The following is a 25,872-nucleotide window of genomic DNA, read 5'->3' as shown; positions in this document are numbered from 1 at the left end:
ACTTCTACAGAGGGAGTCTCCCTGGTCTCATACGCTGTCGACTGCACGATAATGGCGTCGGGCAATGACATCGATGGTCTGTGCTCCAAAGTGAACAGCTATTTCAGCGACCTTTCTCGCTTTTTCACTGCGAGTAATCTTCAACTTTCCCTCGCTAAATCCACGGCGACCCTCTTTTCCACCTGGACAAAGGAGGTCAAACTGTCCCTCAAGGTAAAAGTAGATGACACACCAATTCCGACCGTAAACAATCCCAAAATTTTGGGTGTGACCTTTGACAGTTTGCTTTTCTTCTCAGCGCACACAACCGCAATTGCCACTAAGGTCCAAAATGTTGCTATCGACATTTAAGGCAATTGGTCGGCCGGTTCTAAACTATGCTGCGCCTGTCTGGTTGCCTGGAACTAGTGACACGCAGTGGATAAAGCTACAGACATGCCAAAATACTGCCATTCGGGCAGCGACCGGTTGCCTCCTAATGCCTCCTATTCAACACCTTCACAATGAGGCACAAATGCTCCTTGTAATGGAGCACAATAAACTGCTCAGCAAGCAGTTCCTGCTAGGGTGCTATCGTAGGTTTCACCCTTGCAGACACCTGCTTGAGCCAGAGCCGCCCCCTCGGCACGGCGGTAGACACCTATTAAACTATGCCGACGAGATCCGAATGAGATTTTTTCATGCGGTCGCTCCCAATCGCCTCAAAAATTCTTTTCTTAAAAATTTAGTAAAAATTTAGTTAGCTGACAGGTTTAACTGATTATTAACTCAGTAGAATCCAACTCGTATAACGCATTCGACTTGGTGTAAGCACAATTACGACATTACTGTGATTGTTGATGGCAATTTCTATTCAAGCGTTATTTTGTTTTACTCTCTGTTTTGTTTAATTTTGTGAGTCAATGACAGTTTATAATAGTACTGCCATAGTTGAGTTAACCGAATAGGAATGTTCGTGTACAAAAGAATATGGCTATAATTATTGCTGAATGCTTAGCTAACAAAGTTGAGTTAGCCAAATCAGTTGAGTTTCTTTGATGGTTGATTTGACAGCAAAGGGATATCTGTATCTCTACAAAGAAGAAAATGTGGACCCATTAGATGACTTTATATATAGCCCGTGCTTATGTCACATAAGTGAAACAACTGTAAAAGTACGTTCACATATGCATTAATTACCAATAAATCCACAAAATTAATCTACCCGTTCAAATATTGCAGATTACCTGCAAAATTGACAATCAGCTGTCAATACTGTTTTGAAAGGTTTTTCTTCATAGAAATTATTTTGTTGGAATATTTAGGTTTGTTTAATGACAATTGGCTGCTAATAATAAACAGTTAGAGGAAATCCGTAAATGACGTTTACTGAGGTTGCAAAAAATTATGACAGCAATACGCATGGGAAATTCGATATTACATATTATAATAAGTAATAAGAGGACAAAACGTATATGGACACACGTTTTTTCTGTAAAATGAATCCATAATTAATAATATTTGACAAAAATTGTATTAGATTTTTACAGACCTGTTTTCTTTGCCGGCGTCCATTTCATTTAGTTTTTATTTTCTCCTTACATTCGTAGTAATAATTATCGATAACACGGGGTTGTATGTCAAAAAGTATGGTTATTATCCAGAACTATTTTATAATCCCAGATTTTGTGAGACATTTTGTATGGGAAATCTCGCTTTTTAATTACGGATTGGGAGTTAAGCACGAAAAAGTAGAACGTATTATAAATCAATTTGGCAATATTTTGTCCTAATGGATTTTTTTGTGGCCGACTTCGGCATTAAATTGGTAAGGTGCCAAAGTATAAACAAATAAATATTATATTTATGTGAATTTTGAATATCCGTGAAAATTAGCTATCATCTGAGAATTATAAGAAATCAGTAACAACAAAATTCGATCAAATCTGCGTGTTTATGCAAAAGAATTGATGTGCGTATTATAAATATTTGAGAGTGGTGCAACAACAATTTCAGAATTTATCATCACCTGAAGCGAAAGGAAAATAGGTATAATATAAAGGTATGTTAAATGCAAATAAATAACTATTTGATTACTCTCTCGCCAAAGCTCTCAATTTCGAAGAACTCATTCCGTATTCGCAACAGAAGGACCACTGTTCTTCGTCTTCATGGTAATAGACGGCAAAACCAAATGGCAATGATAAAGACCAATCAACAGCTTGGGCCTGGCCCCTGTGTAACACTGTACTGGCAACGATCGTACATGTTTAGCACCACAGTTCAATACGTCTCTGCTCAAGCTTTGCAAAGGAAGCTGCAAGTTCGACACCGCGTACATGCTACGCAGTTTGTGTCGTTTTTCCATACCGGCACCGTTGATGAGTAAATCGACCACCACCGCTGGCTCCCGCACCGCATGCCCTCCTAACCACTGTAGGTTTAAGTTCTGCTCGCGCCCTTGCATACTTAAATCTCGAATAAGAGCGTTGCCAACCATGGTGATAGATGATCCTTTGTCTAGAAGGGCGTAGGTGTCGACGCGCCTTTGGTTCCCATATAGCGTAACTGGCAGGATACGAAACAGAAGCTTGCCCTAGACGGAGCTGTAACTTAGAACTGCTTGTCCCGAATCTTGGGACGGCTGCTGGCTATGAGGTGAATGCTGCGTTGTTGTAAGCCGGTGCAGGGAACGTGCATTGGTGCCATACGTTGGCCTGTTATATGCATGGGGCGATGTTGACTGTCGTGACAAATTTCTGCTGTTGTCCCCTGTTTCGTGTAAAAGCTTGTGATGCACCCTTCGGCATCCCCCAATGCCACGTGACAACATAAACGATACCTTTTCGCTTCGGCCCACCTTTTTGAGACGGAATATTCTAAGAAGCGCGCACAACCTACGGGCTTATGTTGTCCCCCGCAAATTGGGCGCCTCGACGATCGTTGCGGCTCGACTCGGTGCAAAACGGTGGGGGATTTCGACTCCTTTGTCTATCTTCAATGCAGAGGGTGCAAATAACGTTGGCTTACTTGGTCAGCCAATCACTAAAATGCTTCACCTTGGCATGTAGCTGCATTAACGCTGCAAAGTTTGCCCATTCAATCCGTTTGCTCATGGGTAATTTCGAAACAAGCTCATCAAGCAGCGTAGGATTCATCAAGTGTAACCCACCTCAATGGGCAGATTGCAAAAACACACAAATATTGCTAACCTTTCTTGCAAACGGTATGAGCTTCAGCACCGAATTTTCGGAAATGGATGCAATTTCCTTCACCTGCGACAGCTGGCTACGAATCAGTTGTTCTGGACGACCAAATCTAAATTTTAGTTGTTCAAGGTTATTACCGACGTTATTGAGGATGAGCAGTGACTTAACTGCTTCACGCGCATTTCTTTTCAAGCACTTCTGTAGTCGCTGGTTATTTTCGAAATTGGTGTACCCATACATTACTGTTGATTCTGTGAAAACCGTAAAAAATATTGGCCAATCTTCTGGCTTTCAACAGAAATCCGGCAAATCTTGCATTTTCCTGGGCAAGCTCAACTGGCGTGTGGTTGCAGAATCTGTGCTGGGACTGAGCTGAGTGAAGCGGCCTCGCTTGCGGGTGTGGTCGAGCCATTCATGCTGCTTGCCATCGAAGCATATTACAAGCACCGGTTGGCATATTGACAATGCCGGCACTTGTTACAAATAACGGCGGCGAAGAACGGGCATCAGTAATTTGCTGCAACGGCACTGTGCAATTAGCTAACGATGACGACTGGAACTGTAGCAGGTGTAGTCGAGTTTTGGCCGAGTTATCTTTAAACTTATTCTCTAAAAAGGCAACTATTTTGGTTCTGTTGATAAAATTTTTAAACATTGCAACTTTTTAAGCATAAACTCTGAGGTGATTAATTTGGAAAAAATATTTTGAAAAGCTAATTTCATTTATAAAAGAGTCGATTTGGAGGTATTTTAAAATCGGTCCAGGCCACGTACATCTTAACAATTTTCCGAAATATGTTGGCGTAAGTCTTAAAATATATTAAAATTCATAGTTCCGATGGAAAAACAATACCAATTTCTGTTTTATATGGGGAGTGATGCATTGTAATGTGCATAGCCTTTATTGTATAAATAAATATGCTGTAAAGAGAGCCCTAACGAATGTTGGAATCAAATATTTCCATAGTATGTATGCATACGAAGGCGATAATGGCTTGCCGTCAGGTAGATGTCAAAAGGCGTCAAGGAGAAGAAATGCGAAGCATAACGCACGAAGCAAAAGCGTGCCCATAATTGAACTTGAAAAAACAAAAATCTATTGATTGATTTTACCATTTTAGCATTCGCACTTTCGTTTGGATATTTTGCGCATTCTACTAACTTTCTTTCCGTTGCCCGTGTTTACGTCTGTATTTGCAAGCCAAATCGCGATTTATATATTAGTAAAACAAATATAAAGGGAAAGGTGGCTATGACGAATGAAATCGCTATATGAAGATAACTGCGTAGAACAAATACACAGAAAAGGCTTGCCAGATTTTAAATGATCGCAATTATTGATGTTGAAATTATTACTTATACACATGCATACATACTAGTTGGAAACTACTTCAGAACTAGTGTAAGCCACTGACCCAACTAGTCAGGCGACTGCATTTTTTCCATATGAGTAACTCAGATTTTTTACATTGCGATGTCCTCTGCGACGTTTGTTCAAAATAGACAAAATAGTCCAATTATGGATCAAAATTACTACTTTGAGATTAAAGTAATTAAAAAATAAAATAAATTCATGAATGCACATAAAAATTTGTTAATTAAGTCTATTCTAAAATATTATATAATATTATATATATGTTAGGCCGGGTCGATTTGTGGGGAGGCAAAAAATCGCCCATTGCTCTGTGAAAATCATATTCTAGGGATCAAAATAAGAAACTTTGCCGAAGGAACCATACCTCTAAAACGAATTCTGATGTCCCCCATTTTGGGTCGAACTTTTTAGTTTCTTTTCTCATGTAAAAGCCAAAAATGGTGATATTTTGAAATGATTGTATGGGGAACCCCCCAGGAGAGTTCCAGGGGGTGTGCCACTGGCATGGGTGGATCGGCCGTCCAAAGTTAGTGGGGGTCGGTCATACATTTGGACTCGATTGGAGCACTCTAAATTGGTCAAAGGCATTTTTCGTTCGACTCAAATTAGGGGACATTAGAATTCGTTTTAGAGGTATGGCTCCTTCGGCAAAGTTTCTTATTTTGATCCCTAGGATACGATTTTCACAGAGCAATGAGCGATTTTTAAATCGACCCGCCCTAATATATGTGTATACTCGTATATATATAATTGACACTTACACACTTTTAGGGTGTTTGGCCGAGCTCCCATTCCAATTTATGGTGTGCGTCTTGATATTTTTCTATAAATGGGGGGATCTACAGATTTAAGCTGACTCCGAACGGCAGATATTTTTTATGAGGAGCTTTTTCATGGCAGAAATACACTCGGAAGTTTGCCATTGCCTGCCGAGGGGCGACCGCTATTAGAAAAAACTTTTTCTTCATTTTGGTGTTTCACGAAGATTCGAACCTACGTACTCTGAATAGTAGCCAAGCCATTCGGCTACGGCGGCCGCTTATAATGGATACCAAAGTTGATTTTATAGTAATGCCACAATTAATAAAGCAAGAGGTGCAATTATAAAACGGTGGCCAGAAGAATTCAATGATCCATAAGCTACTAAAGGGCTTTTTACAACTCTTTACTGAAATATAACTGGATTGTCGGGAACCCGCAATAGCCAATTTACATAGATACAAACATCTGCGTATTCATATTGAGTTTCCAACCGTTTGAAGCCGAGCGCCATGAGCCGCAGTCCAGCAAGTAAGTAATGAAGTGAAAGAGCTGGTAAACAGAGAGAAAGAGCGCCATATACTTTAATTAAAACCAAATTTTGACTTAAGATGAAGTTTTATATTTTAGTAAATAATAGATATTCTAACCAGCTTTTCAATAAAATTATACTGAAAAGAGTCGCCCAAATGAAATGAAAAATCAAGTGCAAGGACGAAATATGAGTATTTTAAAAAATTCATCCTATGCCAGCTCCTTTTTATACCCGGGTACGTGTACTCAAAGGTATTATAATTTTGTTCACATAACGGTTGGTTGTAACATTACAGTCACATCAGTTTAATAATGTCTGTTCGTTATTTTCAAAACAGCATAAAGCATGAACTTTAAAAAATAGAAATACAGCGCAAGTAAAATTTAGAAAAAATGGTGTTTGATTGATTCCAAAAATCAACAGCCAACCCTAATTAAATTGTACTAAAATGTGAGTGGGTAATAAAGTTCGGGCGGTGAGCCTTTCTAACTTACTTTAGTTTATGCTTGTGAGCAGCCAGTCAGTGCGTAACTGAAGCATAAGATATTCGAATCATTGGTGTTCTTCCTTTACTCGAACGACAATGCACTTCAGGTCTAGTTTTTAGAATCATGTAAAGGAAATTGCCAGCTTAATGAAGCATTTTTGATTTATCGATCCCACTTTTTACCGTATATCTCAAACTTTTTTTTCAGCTGATGAATTTGTTTTCTGTACCAGAATATTGTTAACGTCGACATGTTTAACAAACTCCTGTCTTTTTTTTGACCAACATGAAAACAAAAATGATCCGTCCGTCATGCGTACTGTGCCCCTCGTGTCGGCTGGGCGGGGGGAGTGTAACATCAAAATGAGCAATTCAATCCCAATCCATTGTTGCAAACTGTGGTCTTATGTGCTAAGGATCTTCCCGACCCCCTGTTGTAGGCGTTCTTCTGTTTAAAACTTTTTTACAGCTCTAAAACAGTTCACTGGAGCGTAGCTACATTATGATATGTAGCATGTCGAGAAAAAGTCATCCAGACAGTGGATGTGAATGACACTACCCGCTTACCAAAAAACTGACGCTTGTTGGTCAACCTTGGCTTTCATCGGCTTCAATTTAGTAAAGAAACCAGCTTTCTTGACCATCCCTTGGTTTCCGGTGTATCACGAGCGGAATGAATCCCTGTTTCGTTTATGGTTACGAAATGGCGAAAAAACTTCTTCGGATTGCGACAGAACATCGCCCAAAATGCTCCTGTGAACTAATCAAACCCAAGAGTTTTGTACTTATAACGTTTTCATTTTCAAATATTTTTGAAACTCAAATCACTAACCCATATAGCAAGCCTATAAGACTCTTCCAGTTCGGAAAAAATAAATTAAAATTTTTTTTTTCGATTGTCGGGGTGGGTTTTCGAGCAAACAAAATTGTTTTGTTGAGCACCCTATATTTACTTTTACACAACAATGAAAACTAGTTCGGAAAATTAATATGCATGCCTTTAAAATATGCTTGTATACCAAGGAAAATCTTTTATTTGAGGTGACAATGCTATCTGCTCTAATTTCCAGATACCATTGATTCACAACGGTACCAACTATTTAAGGTCTAAGCACGAGAACTGCCGAATATTAGTATGTACTATGTCAATCGTAAAGAACCAAGTCCGACACCAGAACTTCATTCAAAAGAAGTGTCTACATTCTGTCAAAAAAATATTAGGAGTTATTCATTTAAAAAGCGCACGATGACTAAACAATTATTTTGCGTTTTATTAAACAATTCCCGGTACTTTTTTGACAGAATGTATACGTAGTTAATGCACTCATAGAGTACCATCTTCATTCTGACCAACTCGTCTATATTCTAAATGAATTTAAGTACATTGCGATAGCTGTTGAAATTTTATTTTTCAAATTATAAGTACAGTTACACGCATAAAATATTCCTCATCTTTGCAATATATCTTATACAAACTTACAAAACTAATCAGTTCATATAATGTTTTGAAATCATGGGATGATTTGTCAATTTCAGTTCGCTATAACGTGATTTGTTTGCATTCTATTCCAAACTCATTAAGTGCCTCATCAAGTTTCACAGCTGTCTTGTCAGAGTTGTCAGAGCAATAATCAATATGCATTTACTAGTTGAGAACGGATTCTACTGGATAAATTTATTTAATTACCTGAGTATAAACGTTTCCTAAAAAAAATTGTTTACAAATACTTTTATTATTTATTTATTTATTTATTCTATACTTTATAAATAAATTTATAAAGTATATGTTGGGGCTAGGCAACTAAGGCCATATTGCCCCAAGGAAAACTGATTTAAACTTCATGAAGTAAGTTATGTACACTAAGAGCGTCTTTAAGGATGTTCATAGCCTTTTCCTGGCTACAGTCTAGGGCTTTTATTAGATTGATGTTTTGGTCTCCTGATACTGGACACTGTTTGAGTATATGTTCAACGCTGAGGATGGTTGAGCACCATGCGCATTCTAATGGCCTTGACTGTTGAAAGTAATGTTGGGATGAGAACTTTGTTACGCCAACTCTCATGCGAGCCATGATTATGCAATCTGATCTGGATATGTTTGGGTTGTATTTGGGTCGGTCGATGCCGGTGTTGTGTTTGGTTAAAAAGGATTCTGATAGAGACCATTTTTGATTTTCATTCTCTTGGACGTATTTTTTGTAATAATTTGTGATAATCGTTCTTAAACATGGAACTTCTGATATTAACGGCAACTTCCTGGCATTTTTGGCGGCATCATCGGCTAGCTCGTTTCCCTTTATCCCTGAGTGACCTGGTATCCATAACACTGTAATGTTTGCTTGGCCTGGCAGACCATTTGTAAGATATGTGAACTGCTCGCTGTTTTCATTAAGAAGAGATACAGCTACGCTGAGGCTGTCGGTGCATATTAGTGCACAATTATGTTTTGTTGCTGCATGGTGTGCTGCAAATCGTATGGCTGCCAGCTCCGCGTTGTGAATTCCAGTATTAGGTGGTAATAGTGATTCGGGAACGACATTGTATTCATCCTTAGAGTTTTGTTCGACTACTGCGTATGTTGCTGTTTCGTCGAGCAGGGAACCGTCTGTATATATGGTTATATCTGGAGCGTGCCTATTTTTGTATTCTAGAAATGCTTGTTGGTAGATGATTGCGTTGGTGTTGTTTTGTTTTTGTCTACTTAAGGAGATGTCAATCATTAATTTTGAATGTGATGTGATCTGTTCTATACTTTTATTAATTTTAAATTTTTAGGGGGGATGTACAAAGAAAAAACTAAGATTGAAGCTAGTGGTAAATGATTGTCTAAGTTAGAGTTGAAATAAACTGACGAGATCGTTAATTATGTGAGAATAAAGCCTGCTAGACACCCAGTTGATTATAAGACTTCACAAAGTAAACAGCCACACGTGTGCTGTGGGCCGCAGTGCAGAATAATTTTTGGTAACGCATGTGCTCTGAATTCAAAATTTATATGATCGATTTACATAATGATTGTAATTTATAATGTTTTAGCTCAGTGGTCGCTCGAAGAGAGCAATGTAACATCCCCTTGTAGGATTGATCTTTTCAAATTTTTTTACGAGGAACAACAGCTTTGAGGGAGTTACAACTACGAATAACTACAAGGGCAGATTTCTAGACCGAACAAGTTGTAAACTTGATATTGATCCCTATTCTTGATCTTGATGATGGGTTAAAAAATTACGAGTGAACGGGAACTGATAAGTGTATGTGGCTTATCGTGTTTCAATCTAAATATCCAACTATTTCAGTTTAAAACCTTCAAATGGTGTAAAAGATGAATTTATCGCTATCTTTCAGATAAGGGTCTTCTAATTGAAATTCACATCTAAGCTAGTAAAGGAGGTCTATGACCTTCTTCAGGTTATGGCAAGAAACTGTATCTTTGCGTGTTAGTGCGGCAAAAACAAGGTGCTGACGAGCTGACAAGAGCCCGTTCGTCCGTCGTCCTCCAGGTCGTAAGTGGTCTACGTCTAAGATACTAATAAATCAGCGAGCATACTCAGTACGGATTAAGCACTAAGTAAAGTGTGATTGTGGGGCAGGAAAAGAGTTTTGAATATCCTCTTAGTAGAAATAACTTAAACCGGCTTTTTTGGGCTGGCTTCTTTCTCTTCCAAGGGGCGCCTCATCGAATGTTGTCATCGTCCAAGCTTCTGAGCTTCTGGGTTGACTCATATATATATATATAATTGGCGCGTACACCCTTTTTGGGTGTTTGGCCGAGCTCCTCCTCGTATTTGTGGTGTGTGTCTTGATGTTGTTCCAAAATGGAGGGACCTACAGTTTCAAGCCGTCTCCGAACGGCAGATATTTTTATGAGGAGCTTTTTCATGGCATAAATACACTCGGAGGTTGGCCATTGCCTGCCGAGAGGCGGCCGCTATTAGAGATTTTTCTATTTTTTTATGGTTTTTTTTTTTTAATTTTGGTGTTTTCACCGAGATTCGAACCGACGTTCTCTCTGTGAATTCCGAATGATAGTCGCCTACCCACCCATTCGGCTATGGCGGCCGCCATCTGGGTTGACTTAGCGCATATTATAATCGACGACGTCCATATCTGATACAGAATGTTACGTCGCGAGAGTATTGATACTTTTCAACGCACTTTGTATGAATATCTGATCCCTCAAATGCGGATCTCTTGTGCAGGACTGCGGCTGTCATCGACCTTTTGGCCATTGGGGCTCAGTAACTCAATATCGGCATATATGGTATAGCATATTCCAGTTCGCAGTTTTGCGCTCTATCACTATCTTCTTTGACCTACTCAATTTTTACGTCTTTTGTTTTTGCGCTCAAATGCACAACATTTCTTTAAGATCGCAGAATATAAAGCTCAAAGTCCAACGGAATCATATACGTTTAAAAGGGCGTGTGAAATCTGAAGTTCTGTTCATGCAAATAACCAGTGGAGTAAAATTTAAGATATCTGAAGGAGTTAGTCTTGATTAAGGTAGGTTACTTTAATTTAAAAGAGGCAAAATTGGTCAAAAACTGCGCTAAATGAAGAAAAACCATCAAATGTTGTTTAAGTATGACCTGAAGAAGTATATATATAGATATATTTGGCTCTTCTTCCTATTTGTGGCGTCCGTCTTCATGTCTTTTGCACAAATAGAGGGACCTATAGCTTATGCCGCCACCGAACGGCAGAAAGTTTTTTATGAGGAGCTTTTTCATGGCAAGAATGCACTCATAGGCTTGCCATTGCCTGCCGAGGAGCGACCGCTGTTAGAAAAAACTTGTCGTATTATTTGGTCTTTCATGCCTGGAGAGAATTTGCTTCGATTCGATCCGCACCTTCATTTCCTTCAAGATGAATGAAATCAAAATTTTTAACTTCAATTATATTTAGTTTCACCTGAAATTACACTTAAGTCACGTGTGTTTAAGCTTTGTTGTGCAATGTCTCTGAAACAGGATTTGATGAAAAAAAATTCTCTTTTAACTCTTCTTTCTGTGCCTTCTTTATGTGTAAGTACAATATTGTGGTAAAACGAATTTAGTATTGCAGGACAAATCAAAAGCCCTCGACATAGTGACGGTGGCAATATCATTGAGAACTACAACGTGTATCACAATTTTCATATGTCGAGTGCAAAGGAAGTAAAATAAAAATGAAAATTGACTTCATTTGTTTGTTTTAAAGATGAAAAATAGACTTCACAACGTTGTATGTTGCTTCCTCACCCTGCTTGAGATAACTCCTTGTATATAGTAAAATTTGGTAGGCTGTCTAAGCGAGGGTTAATAAAACTAATGGAATAACATCGAAAAAATGATTTTAAATATTTAATTCATCAAAATTGTTATTAGCGTCGCAATTGGATAATAGCATTTTATATGTCTGATAAGAGATTGCAACGATGTATTTCATCATACCTACAGTGACGAGCATAACTGAGCGCTTGATGATTTTTTTAATATTTTCAATGTTTCTCGAGTTGGAAGTATTCTTATTTGTTGCTTAAATATCGTTCATTCTTGAATCAAAACCATATACATCAAACTTTACACAAAGAGTTCAACAAATTTATATTTAAATTTTGAAAACTTTAATCTGAATCTTTAGAAAATTTTCAGCTACGCGTTGCATGACCACGAAACTGATTGAATTTTTAATTTTTTTTTTCTTAAATGAACGTGTGGAAAAAAATGCTCAGAAAAGTTTACAAGCAAATTAAACAAAATAAACTCCAGTTTTTATTTTTAAATTAATTTTTTTATTTACCTCAAATATGGGTAGAAATTACTATATTATTTATTATTAATGCAATTAATGCAACTAGCACAAAAGGCACCAGTTTTTATAAATTGCACTTTTTATACATAGACAAAAAAAAACACAAACATCGTTAAAAATTTTTTTTTCAATTAACGCGATTCTTCAGTTATAAAAGTTTCACTTTATTATACCAAAATTCGAATCTCCGTGCATGAAACAGCAAAATGAAGTTTATTCTAATAGCGGCCGCCCCTCGGCAGGCAATGACACACTTCTGAGTGCATTTCCGCCATGAAGAAGCTCCTCATACAAAAAAAAAAAAAAAAAAAAAAAACTGCCGTACGGAATCGATTTAAAACTTCTTCCATTTGTGGAATAACATCACGCCACAAATAGGACGAGGTGCTCGGCTAAACACCTACATCTATACAATTTTTATTACTTTTTTCTTATAAAACAGGATTTTTTTAAAACTTTTTAACTGAGATGAACATTTTTTGCATCTTTCTAAATTATGTATAAAGTTTGAATACAGTTGAAGTGCTGAATGAGCAATATTTATAATATAAAAATAACAAAAAAATTCCAACCCAAAAAACATTACAAATATTAAAAATAAAAAATAATAATCATGGACTCACTTTTGCTAGCCACTGTATATACAAATCTAGCTCAAAAAACATTTTATGTTAAATTCCGAGATATTCGGCTAAATTTGGATGTTTTCAGTAATTCATTCGAAATTATATTTTGCATTTATTTTAGGTGCTAATCAACATTCAGATGAAAATGTAGCCTTGACGTCAGCACAGTCGAACGCTACTTGCATCCTGAATTCTCCGGGAAATAGTCCAACTGTAGCTATTTCTACCCAAAAGCTCTTCGACGATGGTTATCAACAGCAACAACAACAACAGCAGCAGTCAACAAACGATAACAATACCAGTAACACACATCAAAGCGCAAGCGGAGTTGGATGTGCCAACATCGATTCCCAAACCCAACGCCACTCTACAAATTCGTCAAACGAATACACATCAACACCGAAATCCACACGCACGTGCGTTGTTGGTGCGGGAGGCAGTGGCGGCGGTGCGAATTCACCCATAAACATTGCCAGCAATCAGCCGATCAATGACGAGAACACACCGATACAACACTTCAATATTGATTGTAGTGCCATAAACGAGTCACAGCATAATTCCGCTGATGGTGTCTATATAGATAATACAAATAATAGTGCTATCAACAATAGCAATAATAATAGCATTAGTGCAAGTAATACTGGGAATGATAACAACGGTAGTGGGCGCGCTCTCCAAACGCCTCCAATCATAACATCAACGCCTTCAGTGGCAACAACTGCGACGACAAATACTACACTTGGGAGTTCAGTGCCAATCGTTATACCACCACGACAAGCACTCCTTCCTTGGGGTACCCATTCGCGTACGTCAATTATTAACGTAATACCATACACGCAAGCTCTAGACATGCCGTTGTCGCAGAGTGGGTCACAAATGTCATGCGGCAATGAGATATCGACGCCGCCAAGGCCAGGAGAAATTGTTATGCGAAATTTGTTTAGTGATTTTACGGTGCAAGCGGAGAAAAAGATCGAATTGGTTATGCTGGAGAGTGCCGAAAAACAATTATCAAAACTATTACAACGTGGTGAGGATCAACAGTTCGATCAGTTGCTATCGGCGCTTGGATCAGTGGCCGAACACTGCCTGCCCTCGCTGTTGCACACATTACTAGCCTGGCATCGCCGCCAACTCTCAGATGGCGAAATTAAAAATGATCTCAAACGCATGGAGAAGAATGCTACACCTAAGCCCGCAATTGATTTGGAATTTCAATTACAACGCCGAGAAGCTGCCGTAGAATTCATATTTTGTTTAGCTCTGATTGAAATACTCAAACAATTGCCCTTTCATCCCGGACATGAGGATCTCATTCGAAATATTGAAAATTTAGCTTTCAAGCATTTTAAGTACAAGGAAGGTTTACAAAATAATCCCAATGCGCACAATATTCATATGATAGCCGATTTGTATGCGGAAGTGATTGGAGTTTTGGCCCAGAGTCGTTTTGCGTCAGTGCGCAAGCGGTTCATGAGTGAATTGAAGGAGTTGCGAGCTAAGGAGGCTTCAAATACGACAACGCAGAGCATTATAAGCCTGCTGATGGGTATGAAATTTTTTCGCGTCAAGGTAAAACATTACTAAATGTGTAAATAAATGTAATGGAATTATGAATTTTTCTTTTATGTTAATATGTAGATGGTACCTATTGAGGAGTTCGAGGCTTCCTTTCAATTCATGCACGAATGTGGTCAATATTTTCTCGAAGTTAAAGATAAGGACATCAAACATGCGTTGGCGGGCCTGTTTGTGGAGATTATAGTACCAGTAGCGGCGGCAAGTATTATAAATATTGAAAAATGCATGGGAAACAAACTTTATTTGCCGTAATTATTTTTTTTTTTTGTGTAATCAAGAGGTATATTATTGTGCTATACAATAGTGTTAATAATAGCAACTAACTTCTGTTGTTGCACTCTTTGTTGACGAGAAGAGGGAATGTTACTGTTGGCGTCAACATTAACCCTTCCAAGTCGACAGTCATTTCTTATGCTATATACCATACTATACTAAAATGGATGGAACGGTTGCTTGGCGATATTCACAGTGAGGTAATTACTCGCAAAATTTGAACGGCTAGCATACGTGTGCATTATGTAAGCTATGCACACATCCCCCATGGCTGGGATAGTGGCGATCCTTGAACTAAGGCCACTAGATATAAGGCCTCTTCTATTCGCCATTTCTCTGCTCGCTATATCTCTGCTCGGCTCAATTGAAGAAACATTTACATGTGAGCAAGGTTCGCAGCTAGCAAGTATGGTTATACCTCATAAAACTGGTATAACTCACTATTTTACAAAGACATGTAATTTGAGGCAGCTCTATTCCAGCGTTGCCGAAATATGCTCTTCTATAATATTTGCTTCATCTATTCGCCATTTGCTAATGGTTGGCGAAAAGAAGCTTCCTATAGTTATAAATCAGACTGCAAAACGAATATTAAACTGTCACAGCTCGAGGTTTGTTTGACCGACAAATATCGTTTTTACGACTCGAACGCCAGAGAGATCAGTTTAATGCGATGCATTCTCGTGAATACGAGAAAACCCCTTAGTTTAGTAGGGAAGTACACATAAAGGGTGATCAATTTATAGGTATCGGATTTTCAATTGAAATCAAATAGGGAAAATTCAAATTGATTGGGCAATATTTATTATTTTTGTGTAGAACCATTCATGGCCGCAAATGCACCGTAATCCGTGAACAAAGGTGTGATATCACACGATTTGGGTGACCTATCCCCTGCTCCGAGACGAGAGATAAATAGCTCACCGAAACGACGGGACAGTAAATCCATTGTTTCACGGGCTGTATGGCAAGTAGCGCCGTCTTGTTGGAACCAAATGTTGTTGAGATTACGGAATTCAATTTCCGGCATCAAAAAATAGTTTATATGGCGCGATAGCGTTCGCCATTCACTGTTACAATGGTGCAGTCTCGTCTTTGAAGAAATATGGATTGATGAATCCTCCAAGGTTATGGCTGTTCTTGAATGGGTACGGGTTGCTCCTTCTATTGACTTAGCCATTATTTAAATTAACAGTAGTTACGCGTGATCTGTTAAAAAACCCCTATTGGAAAAAGTAGCTCCAATCTGATCACTCTTTACATTCGGTACAATCTAATGTCCCCATAGACAAGAGGGCACAAGATATTTTTAGATCAAAGTGTATATCTCACATAATATATTCATAATACATTTCAGCAAAAATTCCAGATAACGGTTCAAATATGGCAAAAATACAAATTTTATGTTGAGCATAGAAATTATTTATATCAATGAAAGCAAAATGGATAGGGAGTTTAAATTTGCTCTAGAAATTGATTTATAATTTCCTTTAAAAATTATAGCATACAAAATGTGGAACATTCTGATCTAGTTCCTTGATATCGATGAGTATGATGTATATATGATACTAGCTTTAACCCGCTGCCCCGCTCGCGTAGGGGTAGTTTTGAGGGATTTAGGATATGTATATAAAAGCATTACAAACAATTTCATAGAAAATAATTTTTTATTAATAACCATAATATTACAATACCCAGCATCCGTTGCCTCTATGCCTCGTTGAATAAAATCAAAACAACCAATCAGAAAAATATCAAGCAAAATTATTTTTATTAATATAATTTTCTATCTCAAACCGTTTTTGAACTTTGCATTTGGGTCATAGTTGAACATCTAATGCGGATTATGAAGTCTATAGGGTGCTATAAATAGTGGAAAATAGAAAAAACTAAGATTTTTTAGATTAAATTTAAGCAAATATTCGATTATTAGTGACGAATGAGAGTGGTAGCGCGGCCTGGGCGCTGTGGGAAGGGAGTTCCATCATAAAAACATGCCTATAACCTTCATTGGGTGAAAATATGAATGTAAAAAATTTTTTACGTCATTCGGTGTTGTCGTTTCGTAGAGATGCGCGTACAACGTACAGACATTCACCTTTATAGTATGTATATAGTAGATGATAAATATAGGGTATATATAATGTGGGCGTATATCCGAATTTCCCGGCCAATTTGTGATTTGCGTCCTGATGTGGCGCCGCTGAACGGCCGGGATTTGTCGTGTCCTGCTGTGGTTCAACTGCTATAAAAAATTATTGTACAATACCACCAATTATTTTACTGTAACATTACATATTTTATAAAATCTGTGAATAGATGCTAACAAAAATTAACCAAATGTTTCGTAAAATCAGCGATCATTTACTTGTTTTTCAACATGTTGCTTTGAGAGTTATGGGTTTGGTTAAAGTTATTAAATACAAATTTAATTATTTTCTTAATTTTTCAAAATCTTATAGGCTGTGAAAAATGAAGTTAATGTCCCCTGCGTGAAAAATTTCGTTGAGCTGCTATACGTACAAACATTGGATGCTTCAACAAAGTCGAAACACCGCCTAGCTTTATTTCCTTTAGTCACTTGTTTGCTATGTGTCTCGCAGAAAACATTTTTCCTTTCAAATTGGCATTACTTTTTGGCCATGTGTCTTAGCAATTTAAAAAATCGTGATTCGAAAATGAGCCGGGTAGCACTGGAGTCGCTTTATCGTCTATTATGGGTGTACATGATTCGCATCAAATGCGAATCCAACTCGGCGACACATTCGAGACTACAAAGTATTGTAAATTCACTATTTCCAAAGTAAGTGCTGGACTTTGAAAAAAAAGTAACGATCTCACACAACAATTGTACTTGAATAATTTCATTCCACAGAGGCTCGAAAGGTGTCGTGCCACGTGATACTCCACTGAACATTTTTGTGAAGATCATACAATTTATTGCACAAGAGCGTTTGGATTTCGCCATGCGCGAGATTGTTTATGATTTACTATGCGTAGGACGTTCAATTAAGGTGAGTAGGGCCGTTAATTGCTGGCTAATATTTTAAATAATTCTTATTCCCTTTGCTTGATTAATTTTAGTTGATTCTAAATCCGGAACGCATGAGCATTGGCCTACGCGCATTTCTGGTTGTGGCCGATTCTTTGCAACAAAAAGACGGTGAACCACCGATGCCACGCACTGTGCCAGTGTTGCCCTCCGGTAATACACTGAGAGTGAAGAAAACCTACATTAACAAAATGCTCACGGATGATACTGCCCGCAGCATTGGCATGTCGACTTATTTTCCGCACGTACGTCGTGTTTTTGTGGACATTTTGCGAGCATTGGACGTACATTACGGTCGCCCATTGATGATGACTAACACGCAAAATCAAAATAAAGAGCCCGACGAAATTCTATCGGGTGAGCGGAAACCACGCATTGATTTATTTCGTACCTGCGTCGCAGCTGTACCTCGTCTTATACCAGAAACAATGACGGCACAGGAGTTGGTGGACTTGCTTTCTCGCCTGACCGTGCATATGGACGAGGAGTTGCGTATATTGACACATCAGTCGTTGCAAACATTGGTAATTGACTTTCCGGATTGGCGTCAGGATGTCGTGCACGGGTACACACAGTTCCTAGTGCGCGATGTCACCGACACTTATCCGCAGTTATTGGAAAATTGTACCAGAATGCTATTTGTATTTCTGAACATTTGGCGTTGTGCAATAAATGTCAATGGCAATGGAAATTCCAGCACGAATGCGCTCAAAACCACAATGATCACTGTCGGTGTTGCAAATGCGCCCGCCGGTGTTGCCAGTAGTAGTGTTGGTGTCGGTGGCGTACCAGTGGCAACTGGCTTAAGTGCCACGATTGCTAGTAAAGACACTGCCACTAGTCAGCTTTCCAGCGCTAGTAATGTAAAGAGCGTAAATACGAATTCAAGTGGTGCTTCGAGTATAACTTCCAGTGGCATGTCTAGTATCACGCAAACAACTGTCATAAATATTGGTGACGCCGCTAAGAAAAATGAAATACCATTGGTTACCACGCTGCACTTTGTAGAGGGATTTGCACTGGTACTGCTATGTAACTATCGTCCATTCTTGCGAAAGTTAGCTGCAATGATTCTTAAAGAAGTGAAAAATCTTATGAAAGCGCTTGGTATACCGGAGACCGAACCACCGGTTATCGATGTAATTGACAAGTCTTGTCCACAGGTGAGTTAGAGAGTTTGCCTATAAGCATACTACTGTCATTATACTTAATTTCATGTTTATAGGTTCTTGAGAAGTGCTTACCACATTTGCCACCATCGGAGAAGACAGCAATTCTAAACGCGAATGCTATTGATTTGCAATGGATTGCAGAACGTACGAGTGGCGTATGGTTGGCGGGACTTACAGATGGTAAATTATTAATTTTTGCTAATAATTTTTAAACGTTTGCTAAGTTGGCAAATATTTAGTTTTATTAGATACATCAAAATCATCCACTTCAACGCTGAACCTGTCACAGGGCAGTACATCAGTACATCAGCAGCAACAATTTGATCCCTGGTCTGTGGTACTGTTTGGTTTCTTGGAGCGTAATCGTATCTTACAGCAGTGCCCCTCTGCCGTTGCGCAGGCCTGGCCTATCTGCTACGCTCGTTTGACCACACTCTACAGTGTGATCGATCCCACGTGAGTGGCTTTGGCTTAAATACGTTCTCTTTGGTAATTCTTGCTTTTATACTTTTCTTTTTCTTTTTGCAGACCTGTTAGTGACAATCGCGCTTCCTTGCTGCGCAGCTCAGCGCCAACAAAGAAAATGCCCACCGAAAGTCAAAAGGATCTTTACTTAAAATTGTGGCGCAATCAAGTTGCTTATGCTATGCGTCTGGTACCACAAATTCCTAGTGTAGCGGTGCGCTGTGCATCGCCTGATTTAAGTTTGAGGTAAGATATCAATTGGCCTTTGTTTTTAATCATAAATTAAAGTACTGTTGTCTGATTATCTCTTGTAACATCGTAACATAACCAGTGGTTGATCGTCCTGTACGTTTTTTATGCATTTAATTTCAATGTGTGGTTATTTTTAATTTTAAATTTTTTGTTCACATAAACATAACTAAACATTATTTTTGTTGGATTTTATTTGTGTGCATAGAAAAACAATATTCATTCTCTTCACCATTTCATTTGTGCATGTCTATGTAATTTTTTATGCGGTATATTTTGAATGTAAGATGTAGTTAAATTGTTTTTTACACCTTTGGTGGATCCGAAACGTATGTATACAGTGCTTTTAACACGACATCAAACTTTATAATTTTTTAAAACAAAAAAACGAGTTACAAAGGTTATAGCCTATTTCCACCAACTTAATTTCAAATATCATGTCGCCGAAATAGAGTCTACTCAAACAGCAGATTTAAAGAGATTTTAGAGTATTAGGTACGGTGCACCAGATAGAGCTAGCTACAGACATCTCAAAATATTGCAATATACCTACACAATGAGGCATTAATGCTCTCCGTCAAGAAGCGCAATAAAATGCTAAGCAAGCGGTTTCTCCTTGGGTGCTACCGAGAGTGTCACCTCTGCAGACACTTGCTAGAATCTGAGTCGCCTCTCAGGCACGTCAGGAAGCATCTCTTCAACTACTCTGACGAGATCCAGGACAAAATGCATTTATAACTACTGGACCAGACAGTATACAGACAAACAGTAAACGACATTCATCGGGAGGCACTTACCACCTTCCTAAACTGCCGACCTCTGAGTGCCGTCATCGAAGTCCAACCACCACCTATTACAGACGAAAAGCTTCAGCCGCTTCGTGAGACCCGTGGTAGCAGGTGAAACTCGTACATCTCTAAAATCGACCCCGACATGCCCAACAAATGTCCAACATGTGAAGGCACGTTTTCACATGGCCACCAAACCTACTCACTTAACACCTCTTAACCACTTAACCTCTGGACCCAGCAAGGCACATCGCACGACATTAACCACCTTTTTACATGCCTCATCAAACCTACTCACCTAAAACTCCTTTCCCTCTGGACCCAACCTGTCGAAACAGTACGTTTCCTGGGTCTACCGTTAGATGAAGACGACCGGTAATCACATCGCATTGACAGGGCTTAGTAAGCTGCCACAACAACAACAAGAACTTTGATTGTGTTGAAAAATATCGTATTTCCCTGCAAAATATAATTGTGAATGTATAGTGAAATTTATTCTTCTTATGATTTGAAAAATATAATATAGTTTCGAGAAAAACGCATCTAAAGTTTTCGGTACGGTACGCATCGCACTTAGAGAAGATGCACTAAAATTAAAAATAGAAGTATTTACATAGATATTAGGGCATCTTTTAATAAAAAAATTCACATTTTTTTTGAAATATGTGGAGTGATCCATCTTTTGTTTGTATAATTTTGTATAGCTGCGGATCTGGGTGCAACTGGAACATCTTGTAAAAATGTTAAAATTTGTGGCACGGCTATCTTTTTTAACATAACATTTTCTGCTGGACCAACAAAGTTGACTCGACTCTATTTTGAAATAAAGTTTCGATACAACAAAACTTCCACTGGAATTTGAACTTTTAAAAAAGCTTCTAACCCACATTTAGGCGTAAACAACAATTAAGGAACGGTGGAAATATGCCTTTAGAATCACATCAAAGTTAAGAGGGGTATTATTTTATTATACCTACATATGTTACTTATGCTCATTTAGCGTTGTCAATAATGTTTTATACCGGGGAAGATGAGTGAACTAAGCTGCTTCAACATTTCGTTTCTAATAAAGTTTCAAACAAAAATGTTCGGAGTGATTATAGAAATAGGACTAGAAATGTCTATCCGTCCGTCTGTGCAAGAGATAACTTAAATCAACTAAAAACACGTACAAGGTCTGTTAAAAAAATAGGTTGAATTTTCAAATTTCTCAGGCTACGTACATTCCATGTTGGCACACTCGTCTCGAAGATATGTTCACGGCTTTAGCAATATAATGTTTAGTTTGTTTGTGAGAGGCATAAATAAGACAAGTGTTTTGCGTGTGCGGCGATTTTCTGCTATCGACTCTTGGCTCTCCTGGACTCTTTCACTGAGACGATTGGGCTTTGGTGTCGATGTCGTAACCATATACCCATAATTCGTCACCAGTTATGAACCTTTTAAGCACATCTAGATCATCGTTGACGTCATTGAAGTCACATATTTCTAATTAAGAAAAGATTCGTCAAAGGAAGCTAGGTATTCAAGTTGCTCTTGGTTAAAATAGGCAAAAAAAGTCTTTGATCACTACCGCCTTTCATACATTGATAAATTTGAGATATGCACACAAGTTTTTATTTTAGCAACTAATGAAAGATAAATTGCTGAAAATTGTGGCAATCGCTTTTTTCTCAATGTACAATGTAAGGTATAAATAGTTTTCAATTTAATCGGTCAATAACCATACTTTTTTACACATTATTTTCGTTTAAGAAATGGAGCAAAATTTAATCTTTCAATAATCTATAAGGAGAAATTACTATATATTGGTTTAAAGTATAATTAACATAAAAAAAAGTGGATTCTCTAAAAAATTTTGAAAATGAACAAATTAAATTTTAATTTTGAAATATATTTGTGCCTTTTAAAAACTACTTTATTTAAATCAAAATAATGCATGCCTTTTGGTTTCATCTAATAATTTGCAAAATAACGAAATCGAATAATCATGGTTAATCCCCATATAATAGGTATTTCAAAATAAGCCAAAATTGCACAGCCTTAGGCGTAGGCTGGCAAAATACTTGCATATATTTTAATGTAATTCGTGTATAATTCCACCTCACTTACGTTACATATTCAAAAATATTCACCAGCTATGTGTACCTATAAAGTCTGGCTTTGACCTCACTCAGACATTTCCATAAATTTTTACAATTTAATTATTTTTATTATTAATTATACTTTTCTAATTCATCTCTTGCGCATGAGTAAAATTTTATATTATTATCTGTTGCTTTATCAATGTATAAATATATCTTTTTGGCACTTAGCAATTAAGTTTTACTCACTTCATACATTTTCACTTAATGTTGGGATTTTGTGCGGAAAACGACCACTTCATACATTTCCACTTAATGTTGGGATTTTGTAATTCAAGCTTTAAGACTTTATTTAATATTATAACTTAATTTGCTTTTTCTCACACTACTTGTATTCTATGTAATATGTTCGGTATAAATCAGATACATAAATAAATTCCCTATCGTTGCATTCTATCATGAAACATGACCCGAACATACTTGTGCTCTAAGGGCAAACTCGATACAAGTTGTACACAAAACATCGTCATTAATCAAAGATTCCCTTCATTTTAAAGAAGTGCCGCAGCATTTCATGTTTTTTTTTTTATAACAAACACGACAGTCTTTCGGCATGAAGACTCTTCATGTCCATGTACAAAAAAAAAAAAAAAGCCTCAACAAATCAATTCATTAATAATTTTAGTCTACAAGATCAATCGGACTCACGGTCTCTATCCGATTCCTTGGATAACATACCGTCGAACGTGTTTGGACCAGAAGGGATTGTTACACGCTTTACACTGCCGCTATCTTATGGCCGTAAGGAGGCACGACAGAAACGACTTGGGTAAAATACACACTATAGAGAAAAAAAAACTAAATTTTCTTCCTGTAAGGGAGTCTTTGCCTTTAGTTTCGATGGACATGTAAATGTTTATAGTTGATTTCTTTAGTAAATTTCCAATATAATAAGTAATTAGAGTTTTTTTTTGTTATTATTAAATGTTCTAGAAACCCCAAGTATCTAATTGTTAGTTTTAGTAATAACTTAGTACTGTAGTAAATTCTTATTGCATTTTAAACAACGTATTTTATGTGTAAGTTTTCAATGCTAGTGCTGTGTTTGAGAGAAGAAATTGTAAAATTATTTTAAACCTTGCTTAATACAATATATGTGTGTGTGTGTGATGCCGCTGCTTATGCGAATGTGCTTATAGTTGGAATTCTCGTATTTATTTTTAAAAAATCTTATGTCGAATAATGCTATAGAAAAAAGAAGAAAATGCTAGTCAAATAAATGGTATTGATAGCTTCATATGTACTTCTGAGCACTAATTGAAATCAATTAGGGGGCGTCCATATATTACGTGAGATGTTTAAGGGGGGCGGGGGTCGCGTCAAATCTCATCTAATCTTACGTTGGAGAGAGGGGGCGGTCTCGGCAAATATGACGCAATTTTTTTTCTGATTGAAACAAAAAAAAATTATACTATTTTGGTCCATTATCCAGATTGTACATGCTTAAGATTTAATCTTAAGCGTAATCGTAGTATGATTAAGATCATTCACTAATTCGTTCGAAAGAAAATAATTTCATTCATACTTCGACGTTATACATTACTGGTGGCAAACCACCATATTTGTTTTATACCAAATAGCTCAATTTAATCTGAATTTACGGTACAGTGTAGCCCGTCGTTTGTTTTCGCGCCACTATCAGCCGAACGCGCGACTCGATGAACAAGAGCGTACGAGCTGAGTGGCAGCGACAATCGGACAGGTTCCAACCTTCTTTGTTTAGAGAGAGCCAATATTTACTCCAGGTACATTGCAGTTGATTCATATCAAATTTTTATGCGTGCCTATTTTATTTTTTTTGTTTAGTTTTTTAACGAGCGCGAATGTCAACAAATTTTTATTAAGAGTTACAAAGGGAAATTGTTTTTAATGTTTTTTAGGTTGTGAAATGCGATGATCAGAACTGCTGCAGCCCACACCGGAATGATCTGCATATGATTTTTCACGACCGTTTTCTGCCACCTCCATACCCTATCACTTAGGTTCACGGAAAGTCATTTGCTCTATTTCTAATACGCCTACCGATTCTACCGCTGAATGCCTTTATCAGCACGCCTTATGATCTCTATTGCCCAAGTACATATACGTGGTGATTTAGATTAAATATGCTGCAGTACATTCGGTATTTATCACAAGAGCTGCAGAGCACAGGCGAGCAGCTCACATTGCACCAGCTAAGCAAGCGCGTATGTACCGGAAAGTGCGACCCTCACGGATTGTCACAAGACGAGCTAATGAGTTACTGTGCGCAAGCGTCAATGGCTAGATCAGAACGAAGTTGAAGGAGCAGATGATTTTACTAAACATGTTGGTCCCAATAGTCTCTCTTGAAACCGCGCATGATTCTCCATGGACTGAATTAGAGTAGATATTCTTTCTTTAATCGCAGTAGTTACGATTTAAGTCTTATAATTTTTATTACACTTATAACTCTCAGCAATATTGATTACTAGTCTTAACTAGTCATAAATAAAAGCACGAAGCAATTTTTTTTTTCTTTTTACAATAACAATCTAACGTGTTTATATAATATAATATAAGAAACCCACATTTTGAAAAATCTCACGTGGGATTGGGGGATGGGGGAGGGGGTTTAATAAAATCTCACGACATCTCATCAGGGGGGGAGGGAGGTACAGAAAATTGAAAAAAACACCCTTAAATATTATTTTCATTCATTCTCTACCTTCTTCCATTTCTTAAAAATAAGACTCTACCACTTCGTGAGTTGCCACAGGACAACAATTAGTTCTCTTGATTTCCGCTTCAATTTTGCTACGGCTGCGGAAATTATCAAAGCCAACACTAACATGCGAAAGTAAACAGAAAAACGAAGCTGAAATGTCCATTTGCTGCCAAGATGGTAGCAGTGCGATAGCGGCATGAAAAAATGCTACGTTGCTGTGCTGTGAAGATCTGCGCAATACGAAAACGCAGCAACAGCAAAAGGAAAGTAAGAAATTTCCACTGTTGCTTCTGCTGTCGCTTTACTTTTGTTCAGATTTTTGAACAGCTATCAACAGCTGCCATGTGAATGTATGTTCGAAAAGTAACTGCAGTAATTGAAAAAACTGTGCTCTGCTATTCCTACATACCTACATAGCTTTGACCGTTAAAGCAACAGCACGTACGAATCGTAACGAGAATTTGAAAAGGCGCACTCACTAAACTCTTTAAAATTTCGCAGTCAAGACTATAGAACGGCAAATTGAAACTCACATTTCAGCTGAGATGCGAGTTAGCTGTAGACATGTGCGCGGCAAAGCAAAGCCACAAAAGTTTTTGAAAAAGGATATTTTCCAGTGCTGTTTCTGCTATGTTAGCAGTTTTTCAAACATTGTTTCTGCAGTTAAGCCGTAACATTTCGAACTAGCTTCCTCATGGT

The 25,872-nt window shown here is 37.7% G+C and overlaps 1 protein-coding gene across 3 annotated transcripts in view; it reads left to right on the top strand.

The window, feature by feature from the left end:
- Positions 1-25,872, top strand: part of LOC129242694 (protein furry-like) — a 110,219-nt gene that overhangs the window by 10,384 nt on the left and 73,963 nt on the right. For 2 of the 3 annotated variants that reach the window (XM_054879490.1, XM_054879489.1), the window contains 9 exons: positions 12,885-14,335; positions 14,405-14,542; positions 17,080-17,420; positions 17,493-17,631; positions 17,702-18,832; positions 18,895-19,021; positions 19,081-19,297; positions 19,370-19,552; positions 23,113-23,256. In XM_054879490.1, the coding sequence (XP_054735465.1) occupies positions 12,885-14,335; positions 14,405-14,542; positions 17,080-17,420; positions 17,493-17,631; positions 17,702-18,832; positions 18,895-19,021; positions 19,081-19,297; positions 19,370-19,552; positions 23,113-23,256 (3,871 nt within the window). The remainder of the gene's footprint in view (positions 1-12,884; positions 14,336-14,404; positions 14,543-17,079; positions 17,421-17,492; positions 17,632-17,701; positions 18,833-18,894; positions 19,022-19,080; positions 19,298-19,369; positions 19,553-23,112; positions 23,257-25,872) is intronic. The other variant, XM_054879491.1, reaches the window with a different exon arrangement.

The sequence above is a fragment of the Anastrepha obliqua genome, chromosome 3, assembly GCF_027943255.1.
Source record: "Anastrepha obliqua isolate idAnaObli1 chromosome 3, idAnaObli1_1.0, whole genome shotgun sequence".
NCBI lineage: Eukaryota > Metazoa > Arthropoda > Insecta > Diptera > Tephritidae > Anastrepha > Anastrepha obliqua.
The sequence above is the reverse complement of the archived record's forward strand: the minus strand, read 5'-3'. Positions and strand labels throughout refer to the sequence as shown.